Source organism: Dendrobates tinctorius, unplaced genomic scaffold (assembly GCF_039654945.1).
Source record: "Dendrobates tinctorius isolate UK_male_01 unplaced genomic scaffold, ASM3965494v1 ptg000138l, whole genome shotgun sequence".
Lineage (NCBI taxonomy): Eukaryota > Metazoa > Chordata > Amphibia > Anura > Dendrobatidae > Dendrobates > Dendrobates tinctorius.
Window position 1 is genome coordinate 1,677,023 of NW_027361806.1, and position 12,596 is coordinate 1,689,618.

General features: G+C 40.4%; 1 protein-coding gene across 1 annotated transcript; it reads right to left on the reverse strand.

Moving 5' to 3' along the window:
- Nucleotides 1–11,109: 11,109 nt before the first annotated feature.
- LOC141048879 (forkhead box protein E4-like) lies at nucleotides 11,110–12,342 on the reverse strand. Its single transcript, XM_073544968.1, has one exon. The coding sequence runs from the start codon at nucleotides 12,340–12,342 to the stop codon at nucleotides 11,110–11,112; it is 1,233 nt and encodes a 410-aa protein (XP_073401069.1).
- Nucleotides 12,343–12,596: the final 254 nt, after the last annotated feature.

The following is a 12,596-nucleotide window of genomic DNA, read 5'->3' on the forward strand; positions in this document are numbered from 1 at the left end:
TCCGTAGCCATCTCCTTCTTCCACCCTGTATGGCCGGCACTCTATGGGGACATCCGTAGCCATCTCCTTCTTCCACCCTGTATGGCCGGCACTCTATGGGGACATCCATAGCCATCTCCTTCTTCCACCCTGTATGGCCGGCACTCTATGGGGACATCCGTAGCCGTCTATCTATTCCACCATCTATGGCCGGCACTCTATGGGGGCATCTGTAGCCGTCTCCTTCTTCCACTATGTATGGCCAGCACTCTATGGGGGCATCTGTAGCCGTCTATCTATTCCACCATCTATGGCTGGCACTCCAAGAGAAATCTGTCAGCCCCTATAGGGCATGGGTGCAAAACCAGCTCTGGGGAATGTGGAGTTGATGTCTCACATCAGATCGCTGCTTTCATTTCCCCATAGGAATCTAAAAAAATGGAAGGTGGAATCTCATTAGTTGTCGTTAAGTAATCATCAATCTGAATAATTGACATATATTGTTATATTTCCAGAACACACAATATTGTGTAGGTGAGAGAATGAGTGTGAGCCTGTGCATGGGAGGAAGGTCCTCCATAGCCCTCCTCAGTTATACAGCAGCAAATGGTTCCACCTGCAGGTGCCACATGTGTACTGCACGTTTATGAGATTGTGGTTACAAAGACATGAAATAATGAAGATCGGACAGCGGGACATGTTAAGGCAGAGGCGGCGGAGTCACTGATATCTATGACAGCTATTGCCCCTTTTACGGGCAGATTTTTATGGAACTTTTCTACAGTCTGTGTACAAGAAAAAATAATTAATAGAAACTGTATTGGAAATAGTTTTCACAAAGATGAGAAAATCAGATAAAAGGTTAGAATACATACACATAGGTATGAAGATACTGATAGAGCAGTCGTTAAGGAAATCCAGAAGACAGAGAAATAGATAGATAGATAGATAGATAATAGATAATAGATAGATAGATAATAGATAGATAGATAGATAAATGATAGATAGATAGATAGATAGATAGATAGATAGATAGATAGATAGATAGATAGATACAGTTGAAACCCGAAGTTTGCATACATTATATAAAAAGTCACATCTGCTTGTTTTTCTCAATATCTGACATGAAATCAGAATAAACCTTTCCCATTTTAGGTCAATTAGTAATACCATAATTATTAATATTTGCCAAATGCCAGAATAATGAGAGGTAGAGACTGTTTTAAGGCATTTTTATTACTTACTGCAAAGTCAAAGGTTTACATACACTAAGATAACTATGGCTTTAAACAATTCTGGACTGCCCATATGATGATGTCATGTGTTTGGAAGCTTCTGATATTTTTTTGCAACATCTGAGTCAATTAGAGACACACCTGTGGATGTATTTTAATGCACACCTGAAACACACTGCTTCTTTGTGTAGCATCATGGGAAAGTCTCAAGAAATCAGCCAAGATATCAAGAAGAGAACTGTGGACTGCAGAAGTCTGGCTCATCCTTGGGTACAATTTCAAGATACCTAAAGGTGCCTCGTTTATCTATACAAACAATTATACACAAGTACAAACAAGATGGGAATGTCCAGCCATCATACCGCTCAGGAAGGAGACGAGTTCTGTGCCCCAGAGATGGATGTGCTTTGGTCCGACATGTGCATATCAACCCAAGGACAAAAGCAAAAGACCTTGTGAAGATGATGGCGGAAGCTGTTTAGATTGTGTCAATATCCACAGTGAAATGAGTTCTGTATCACCATGGGCTGAAAGGTCACTCTACCAGGAAGAAGCCATTACTTCAAAAGAAACATAAAAAAGCCAGATTAATGTTTGCAAATGCACACAAGAACAAAGACTTTAATTTTTAGAGACGTGTCCTGTGGTCTGATGAAACTAAAGTTGAACTTTTTGGGCATAAAGACCATTGTTACATTTGGATGAGAAATGAACAAGCTTGGGAGCCTAAAACACCATCCCCACTGTGAAACACGGCGGTGGCAGCATCTTGTTGTGGGGTTGTTTTGCTGCAGGAGGTACTGTTGCACTTTACAAAATAGATGGCATCATGAGAAAAGAAGATTATGTGGCAATACTGAAGCAACATCTCAAGACATCAGCCAGGAAGTTAAAGCTTGGGCGGAAATGGGTCTTCCAAATGGTCAATGACCCAAAGCATGCTGCCAAAATGGTAACAAAGTGGCTTAAGGATAACAAAGTCAACATTTCGGAGCGGCCACCACAAAGCCCTGATCTCAATCCTACTGGAAATTTATTGGCAAAGCTGAAAAGGCCGGTGCGAGCAAGGCGACCTACAAACCTGGATCAGGTACACCAGTTTTGTCAGGAGGAATGGGCCCAAATTCCAACCAACTATTGTGAGAAGATTGTGGAAGGAGATCCCTAACGTCTAACCCAAGTCATTCAGTTTAAGGGCAACAGTACCAAATACTAATGAAATGGATGGAAACTTCTGACTTTTCAGTAAGTGATAAAAATGCCTTAAAACATTCTCTCTCATTATTCTGGCATTTGGCAAATATTAATATTTATGGCAATTCTAATTGACCTAAAACGGGAAAGGTTTATTCTGATTTCATGTCAGATATTGAGAAAAACCTGCAGATGTGTCTTTTTATATAATGTATGGAAACCTGGATTCAACCGTAGATAGATGATGGACAGACGACTCTGGGGATCCTCCGCCTCCAACTCTCCTAATGCTATGACTCCCATGGCCTAATAAATGTTCTATCCTCCATTATTAGGAGTGACCCTTTTGGGGATTCCGAGGATTCCGTTTTTTGATGTTTGCACATAAATGACTAAATATTCAGATTATAGGAATGTTTTCTATGGGGAATGTATAAACACTTAGCCTTAGTCCATTGTAGATGTTTTTACACCTAATACTATCATCCACAATCACTATAGTTTGGATTTCCATGGAGAATAATTCCTATGGCGCTCCATCTGCGCTCATGTTGGTTTAGTAGTAGGAAACGGTCAGTATTTCCAGACTCAGACCATAGAAATCCTAGCACGTGGTGACATTATATAGGTGACGTTTCCGTTCTTCATTAGTGGCATGTTGGAGCCAGGCTTTGGGAAAGAGGAAATGTGACTTATATCATGTTATTATTTCTGTTGTTTGTTTATTTGTTTATAACATTTGTATCTCGGGACTAATCGTGTTTATATTTTATTGTAATAAATTTAATAGTGACTAAATAATACATAATTAATAATAATAATAATAATAATAATAATAATAATAAATAAGCAAATAAATAAATATAAAGTACCGTATTTGGCCACTAGGTGTCACTGTTTCCATAACTGACAATGATTGAACTGCTCAACCGATGATGCTGTTAATAACCGCAACCCTGACACCTACTGGCCATAAGGGTGAACTGCAGAATTCAATATTTTTTTTTCCGCGCCATTTACTGACAAAGGGAATGTTGCAGCTCTCCACTTTATTCCTTTCTGTAATATTTCCATCACTATTAAAATCATATGTGTTTTACACAATTGTCAAGGTTAAAGGCTTTTTTTTCCCCCCAAGGATCTGCTTTCAAATACATGAAAATCTACAGGGTTTGTAGATGTATAAACTTGAACCTTCTATTTTTATAGTTTTTATCGCTGTGTTGATAAATGATAGAGACGTTTCTCTGGATAAGGGGAGAGTGGTTGCTGTAGAGTTTTATTGTGCGAAATATTCACAGTGAAAAGGAAGAAAGGATTCAGAATAATGAGAAAATAACATTTATTCTGATAGCAGATGATCAGGGATTTACGCTCACAACTCTGGAGCTGCCGCTAATGCAGTTTTTATGCCATTCTGAATGCAAATCATCAAAGAATAGCTCTATGGAAATATTAAACCATCAGGAATTGAGAGTTCAGCTCTGAAGTATGCAGAATCTGTTTACCGTCATTTAAAGCAGATTTGTAACCAGATTTCACAATGCAAGATGCACATATTATTAAATTGAACACTAAGACCTGATGAGGCTGATGTACTTGCTTTGGAATATATGTCAGTACGGTTGCATAATGCTGATATTTATATGAGTATTTTAGGAGTCCGGCTAAAGAGGGAGAGAGCTCCTGAGTCCAAGTGTGTCGATTGTCCTCTGCAGCTTGTACTAAGCAGAGTGAGATCTCAGCAGCAGCATGGAGGAGGGACTCGGAGGAGCTGTCAATAAGACCAAGTGGGCAGAGATTGAGTTTAAACTTTAGACTAACCAAATAGGATTGCAAATCATTCCAAAAAGGTTTTTTTCCTAGTAAGTCCCCCAGCTTCACTAGGTCCAATAAATCTATTTGATAATGTATGCAGTTTCTGTTGTGAAATCTGGTGCCAGGTCCAGTACCTGGCTGCTCCTACTGAAGACAGTGATTCCCTTTGGCCACCAAAGATGTGTGTAGACTAGAGTTGAGCGACTTTAGTCGGATCGGGTTTCATGAAACAAAATTCGTTTCAGATGAAACTGGTCAGACTAGGGCAAAAAAAGTCAGAGTTTCATCCGAAACCCGACCCCAATGCAAGTCAATGGGGAATAAAAGTCGGCATTAAGCAGATGACATTCATCCACTCAATGCCGGCTTTTATTCTCCATTGACTTGCATTGGGATCGGGTTTCGGACGAAACTCCGACTTTTTTTGCCCTAGTCGGACCAGTTTCATCTGAAACGAATTTTGTTTCATGAAACCCGATCCGACCAAAGTCGCTCAACTCTATTTGCTACAATGTATCAGTCTGCAGTCTCAGATGTTTAGCTCTAGAGCATTGTCCTCACCGCATCAGGATATTCTGGTGTCCACATCACAGCCAGTATGGGACGAACTGCAGGTTCGCATCCTCTGAGGATGGAGTGTTTATATTTATAGACAGATACCTGGAAAATGGTGAAGAACTGAAAGAACATTAGAAAGTTTTCAAAACTTTTTAGAAAGTTGTAAAACTTTTCATTTCTACATAAACAAAGCTTTATTTTCCTAAAACCAGTATGGTAGAAGCAGACAGATGAGGCCCCTGTGCAAGAACAGTATATGGGCCCTTTGCAGCCCAAGAGCTCATCATAATGCACAATTGCTCCTGCTTTGGACGTGATAGTGGCCCCTTATCTCCTGGGCCCCTGTGGTTGCACCAATGATATGTCCGCCCCTGGTACTTGTAGAAATCTCTTGAGGATATCTTCTTTGCTTGCTACAATGTGGAATAAAGAGTAGTGTCAGCCAGTAGGGGGCGATCTCTTCCCATACATTATGCCTGAGAGGCACAGTAATTTAGAGATTAACACTAATGTCCCCATTAATCTCACAGATAAGGGAATTATCTCATTTGTGCATCAGCCGCAGTCCCAGAATGTGATCTATGTAGATATATCAGTGTGTACAGCAGATCCAACAGCCATAAATCTAGTAAATTCACAGCAATGTGCCAGTAGGATAAGGCCAATGATCTCCCTGCTTAGTAATTATTGAACAGGGGTGGTCTGAGACCCCCAGCAGTAATGGTCATGGCACTAATATAAAGCGCCCATGATGGGGAGTATTCTTCTTCTACATTTCCAAGATTCATGGATGAATGCAGTTGGATGCTCACGGATGGGTCACTGTGCTTTGTCCAGAAAGGGGGCGAGCATTGCTCCCCTTCATCCAGTGGGGGTCTTCAGAAAGGACTCTATCCTTTGTAGCATTGGCGTCACACATGATCCTTCAAATTTCTCTACTCCCCTTACAGTTATTCCACCGACCCTTGTAATTATGCATTGATGACCTGTCTTAAGGAATCAGGTGGGATCTGCCAGGGATATGACGTTTACGGGGTCTTTCTAAATGCATATTGATTGAAGAGCAAGCCTGCATGGCCATGAGAAGTCAGGAAAGATAGCCATCATTCAGAAAAGCTTTCTAGTGCGGCAGCTCCAGAAGTGGCCATGTACAGGAATACTGTCATAAACACTCACTGTGTTATTGTGCTATAGTGTGGGAAGTGGGAAAGGTGTCTGCCAAGGCCTCCGCTGCTTATCTCTAGGAGAATCAATGGAATCACACCCAAAAACAGAGAACTGTCCAGTGCATGTTTCGCCGAACCTCAGGGGCTTGTCTGGAACCCCTCATATTGGATACACATCAATCAGATACAGAGAATCATTGTTCCTCGCCCTACCATATGCCATTTGTTGTATTGGTATCTTTCTAAGTAGCTAGTGGACCCCTCCGAGGCCAGACCCCTCTATAACTAGACCCCCAGTTGTAGGAGACTTCCTTTCTGGGTAGGGTAAAGGTATATATACTGATCATGCTATGTTTATATTTAGTGTAATGCACAAAGTAATAAAAAACAAACTTCACACTAGTTAGTAAAAAATAATTTCTGCCTATAACCACCACTAGGAAAACTATCAAAACGTAGGTGTATGTCATGGCACAGTTGCCAGAGATCGTGGGGCTAGGTGCTCCTTCTCTATCCATAAAGCTAGGGGCACCCTAGCTATCCATGCTCCCTGGATTACTTCTGATGGTGAGGACGCTGGAGCCACATATCTTGCTGAGCTTCTAAATCAGCCCTTATCTTCCACTCCCCCACCCAGGGAAGTAGGAAATAGCAGTGTATACAAATACACAAACCAGACTAACAGGAGAAGACGTACAGGGATAAATGAAAATACCAATCATACAAATATGCACTCAGATACAAGAGAGGGGAACACTGGGGAGAAAAGGAGTGTAAACCAAATAAGAGAGGATGAGGATATGCACACAGACATATCACCAAGCAACAGTCTTTAGGACAACACTCTAAATGCCTTCTAACAACCAACACCTCCAACTCCAGAACCAGGCAGTATAAAAGGAACACTCGCAATCCCAGCTTGCCAGAGGTGAGTATGTATAGCAGAGGGGAGTGACCAACACTGAACAGCTGAGATCTTCAAAGCAGGAAATCCCCAGGAGCTACCAACTGAGCCGATTAACCCCTGCATTGCTAGCAGAAACAACCTGCACTGATTAATTAGAAGGTGAAGTGCTTCTAATCAGTGCAGGAGTACCTGAAATCAGATGCTGCAGTCTTGTGGCTATAGTTGAGCGACTTTAGTCGGATCGGGTTTCATGAAACAAAATTCGTTTCAGATGAAACTGGTCCGACTAGGGCAAAAAAAGTCGGAGTTTCTTCCGAAACCCGACCCCAATGCAAGTCAATGGGGAATAAAAGTCGGCATTGAGTGGATGAATGTCATCCGCTCAATGCAGACTTTTATTCCCCATTGACTTGCATTGGGGTCGGGTTTCGGACGAAACTCCGACCTTTTTTTCCCTAGTTGGACCAGTTTCATCTGAAACGAATTTTGTTTCATGAAAACCGATCCGACTAAAGTCGCTTGACACTACTTGTGGCTCCTCTCTGTCATGGAAAACCCGTTGAGGACTTGTACTGTTAATATCAGATGAATTGGGAGCCGTATAAAAGTATTCAGATATAGTGAGCTCCCCCTAGTGGTGGCTGCAGGCAGCCAGATTTTTACTATGAAATCATAATGATGCTAAGATAAATATGGAATGTGGGGCTCTATCGCTAAAAACAGAATTCTGACCCCCTATAAGGATACATTACAAAGTGAATCAGAACAGAATGTTAGACCTTTTAATTTAATTATTATTTTATATAATTATTTATTGTTAATTAAATAAGTAAATGAATTAAAGTATTGGTACTAATGACTAAAATATACTGCCGCTAACCTCAAATTCATATGCGTTATATATACTGTGTGTATATATATATATATATATATATATATATATATATACATATATAGTTTGGCATGGTACATATTGGGAAAATTGTTAAGATTGCTAGAGGATATTCGACCTTAACTTTTACACTTACAGCACTATGGGTAACATACGCGTCCCCCTTTAAATTTCGGTAGCATAACATAAAAATCCCCAACTTCTATTATTTGTTTATGCAATCTAGGATTTTAACTTCCAGCACAGCTATATTATTAAACTCTATATTGCGTTGATACTTACTTATCTCATATATAGATATTTTGTTATCAAAAGTGTAAACAGCATACTTCAATTCTAAAGACTTGTATGTAGAATTGGGATCAGATCTGTTTGTTCTGCACTGGCTCAGGCTTAGAATATCTAATATATTAAATAAAAAAAAATGTAAAACTAATAATATACATACAAAAGAGCAGACTAAGAAGAAGAAGAAGAAAAAAAAATGAGCCGTCCTCATAAGACAAAAAAAAAAAAATCTAACATGTGAAGTCTGGAAATACACGATTTTATAACTGGATTTAAATAGAAAAACTCTAGATTAGTATTAGAAATACAAAGCAAGATTGATCTGTTCAATAAATAATTCACAAACATCATGTTTCCCAGCTCCTCCTGGTGGTACAAATAGGGGGACGGCCATTGTCCTGGGGGGGTCACCTTTCCAGATGGTTAATTAATTCTGTTGCAATACTGCCAAACACTGTGCAATAATCTTCTCTGGGAGGAGAATAGAATGGGTAGATAGATGGATAGATAGATGGATGGAAGGATAGATAGATGATAGATTGATAGATAGATAGATAGATAACAGATACAGTTGTGGCCAAAAGTATTGACACCCCTGCAATTCTGTCAGATAATACTCAGTTTCTTCCTGAAAATTATTACAAACACAAATTCTTTGGTATTATTATCTTCATTTAATTTGTCTTAAATGAAAAAACACAAAAAGAATTGTCCTAAAGCCAAATTGGATATAATTCCACACCAAACATAAAAAAGAGGGTGGACAAAAGTATTGGCACTGTTCGAAAAATCATGTGATGCTTCTCTAATTTGTGTAATTAACAGCACCTGTAACTCACCTGTGGCACCTAACAGGTGTTGGCAATAACTAAATCACACTTGCAGCCAGTTGACATGGATTAAAGTTGACTAAACCTCTGTCCAGTGTCCTTGTGTGTACCACATTGAGCATGGAGAAAAGAAAGAAGACCAAAGAACTGTCTGAGGACTTGAGAAACCAAATTGTGAGGAAGCATGAGCAATCTCAAGGCTACAAGTCCATCTCCAAAGACCTGAATGTTCCTGTGTCTACTGTGCGCAGTGTCATCAAGAAGATTAAAGCCCATGGCACTGTGGCTAACCTCCCTAGATGTGGACGGAAAAGAAAAATTGACAAGAGATTTCAACGCAAGATTGTGCGGATGTTGGATAAAGAACCTCGACTAACATCCAAACAAGTTCAAGCTGCCCTGCAGTCCGAGGGTGCAACAGTGTCAACCCGTACTATCCGTCGGCATCTGAATGAAAAGGGACTGTATGGTAGGAGACCCAGGAAGACCTCACTTCTTACCCCGAGACATAAAAAAGCCAGGCTGGAGTTTGCCAGAACTTACCTGAAAAAGCCTAAAAACGTTTTGGAAGAATGTTCTCTGGTCAGATGATACAAAAGTAGAGCTTTTTGGGCAAAGGCATCAACATAGAGTTTACAGGAGAAAAAAAGAGGCATTCAAAGAAAAAAACACAGTCCCTACAGTCAAACATGGCGGAGGTTTTGGGGTTGCTTTGCTGCCTCTGGCACTGGACTGCTTGACCGTGTGCATGGCATTATGAAGTCTGAAGACTACCAACAAATTTTGCAGCATAATGTAGGGCCCAGTGTGAGAAAGCTGGGTCTCCCTCAGAGGTCATGGGTCTTCCAGCAGGACAATGACCCAAAACACACTTCAAAAAGCACTAGAAAATGGTTTGAGAGAAAGCACTGGAGACTTCTAAGGTGGCCAGCAATGAGTCCAGACCTGAATCCCATAGAACACCTGTGGAGAGATCTATAAATGGCAGTTTGGAGAAGGCACCCTTCTAATATCAGGGACCTGGAGCAGTTTGTCAAAGAAGAATGGTCTAAAATTCCAGCAGAGCATTGTAAGAAACTCATTGATGGTTACCGGAAGTGGTTGGTCGCAGTTATTTCGGCTAAAGGTTGTGCAACCAAGTATTAGGCTGAGGGTGCCAATACTTTTGTCTGGCCCATTTTTGGAGTTTTGTGTGAAATGATCAATGTTTTGCTTTTTGCTTCATTCTCTTTTGTGTTTTTTAATTTAAGACAAATTAAATGAAGATAATAATACCAAAGAATTTGTGTTTGCAATCATTTTCAGGAAGAAACTGAGTATTGTCTGACAGAATTGCAGGGGTGTCAATAATTTTGGCCACAACTGTAGATAGATAGATAGATAATAGATAAATAATACATGATAGATAATATATAGATAATAGAAGATAGATAGATAGATAATAGAACATAGGTAATAGCTAGATAGATAGATAGATAGATGATAGATAGATAACAGATAGATAAATAATAGATAGATAGATGATAGATAGATAGATAGATAGATAGATAGATAGATAGATAGATAATAGAACATAGATATATAGATAGATAGATAGATAGATAGATAGATAGATAGATAGATAATAGAACACAGATAATAGATAGATATATGATAGATAGATAGATAGATAGATAGATAGATAGATAGATAACAGGTAGATAAATAATAGATAGATAAGAGAACATAGATATATAGATAGATAGATAATAGATAAATAATACATGATAGATAATAGATAGATAATAGAACATAGATATATAGATAGATATATATATATAGATAGATAATAGATAGATAATAGAACATACATATATAGATAGATAGATAATAGATAAATAATACATGATAGATAATAGATAGATAATAGAACATAGATATATAGATAGATAGATAATAGATAGATAATAGAAGATAGATAGATAGATAGATAACAGATAGATAAATAATACATGATAGATAATAGATATATCAGACTTCTACTTCAGTAATAAGGAACATCTGATTCTTTTACCTGAAGACAAGATTTATTTCTGTGCTACATAGAGCTGTACTTTAAAAAAAAATAGTATAAGATAATAAAGATATAATAAACCTATAATAACCTATAATGTGTTTCAGATCTGACATCACCTGGAAGCTCAGAATTAAAGTTCTGGAATGTCTGAAGTCATTTATAAAATCACTAATCTAGTAATGAAGTCTACATGTATCTTTCCAGCCCAGAAGAGAAGTTCGTTTGCCTCATGTAGGAATTGTTATTATACTGACAGACCCCATTCATCTGCGGGGAAGGCAATGCCAGCAGCGGCTCTGTGTGTCCTAAGCAGCCTGCAGGCCTCATGGAAAGTCTATTGGAGGCGCCATATATCTGGGAGTTATTGGGGGAGTAGCTGCTCTGAGGCACAGAGATGTGAGGTGGAGAAGAGGGGTAGGAATAGGTCAGGTTAGAAGACATTGGGTTATTAGGTCTGTTCATAAGAGACCCTACACCAGTGGGACTGACTGACTGTGTCTGGAAACAGGAGAGGTCCCCTACTGAACAGCTGGTCCCCATGTTCTCAAGGTCCCCATTCAATCCAAGGGAGTGATGGTTGAGTTCAGCTCCTGGAGATGGCTGCATCATGGACTGCTGGCTTATCAGGCTGTCTATGCTGAACATTCTGTGCTGACCTTGGGCTGATCCAGCAGGGGCTTGGTAGTGGTGGACCATGGCTGGGTGGTGATGGTGAGATGTTGGGTGCATCTGGTGGTTGTACCCAGATCCCACACTGGAATACAGGTTGTTGGGAAAGGATGGTCTCCCAGCTGGGGTAGGAGTAAAAGCACTGCTGTTCTGCATGTATCCAGGGTAAGTAGTGATGTCTGTCCTCTTGAACCTCTTCCTTCTCCTTAAGAAGCTGCCATTGTCAAACATGTCCTCTGCTGCAGGGTCCAAGGTCCAATAGTTTCCTTTACCAGGATGTCCAGGCTCCCTGGGAATTTTCACAAAGCAGTCATTGAGAGTCAAGTTGTGTCTGATGGAATTTTGCCATTTCTTTGAGTTTTCTCTGTAGAAGGGGAACCTTTCCATGATGAATTTGTAAATCCCACCCAAGGTGAGCTTCCTCTCTGGAGAATTGGCTATGGCCATTGCAATCAGGGCTATGTAGCTGTAGGGTGGTTTCCCCCTTTGGACAGGACGTTTCCTTCTCCTTCCACCAGATGTTTGGGTGTGTTCCTCATGTTGTCCAGGATTGAGCTCCTCCATGGGACTGCAGCTCCCTTTGGGCTCAGACTTGATGGAAACTCCTTCCTTGACCCTGACTGAGCCGGGTGACTCCATGGAGAGGTTGGTGGAGCTCCCCATGGAGCTGGAGGCCTCATTGGGGGAAGGCTGAGGGTCCACAGTCATGGTGCACATGTCTGAGTAGTAGGAGAAATTTGCCAAATTCATAAACAAAACCCTCTGTGATCCCCCTCAGCAAATGTCATCTGGGTCCTGTGCAGACAGACCAGGTGCTGCCTCCTCCGACCTGTCTTATATATCACAGAGGGGGAAAAAATCCTGGCACCTCCCAGTGCTCCAACACAAAGTCAAAGCCACTAATGACAATGCCCACCCTGGCCAGCCCCCCAGATGGCCCCAGTCCTGGGACTGCACCTTGTCCCTGAGCACCAGCTGCTGCTAACCTTCTGGAGGAACTACAA

What these genes read in the sequence shown, in the direction of transcription:
- LOC141048879 (XM_073544968.1), bottom strand. Translation starts at nt 12,342, where the DNA reads ATGAATTTGGCAAATTTCTCCTACTACTCAGACATGTGCACCATGACT.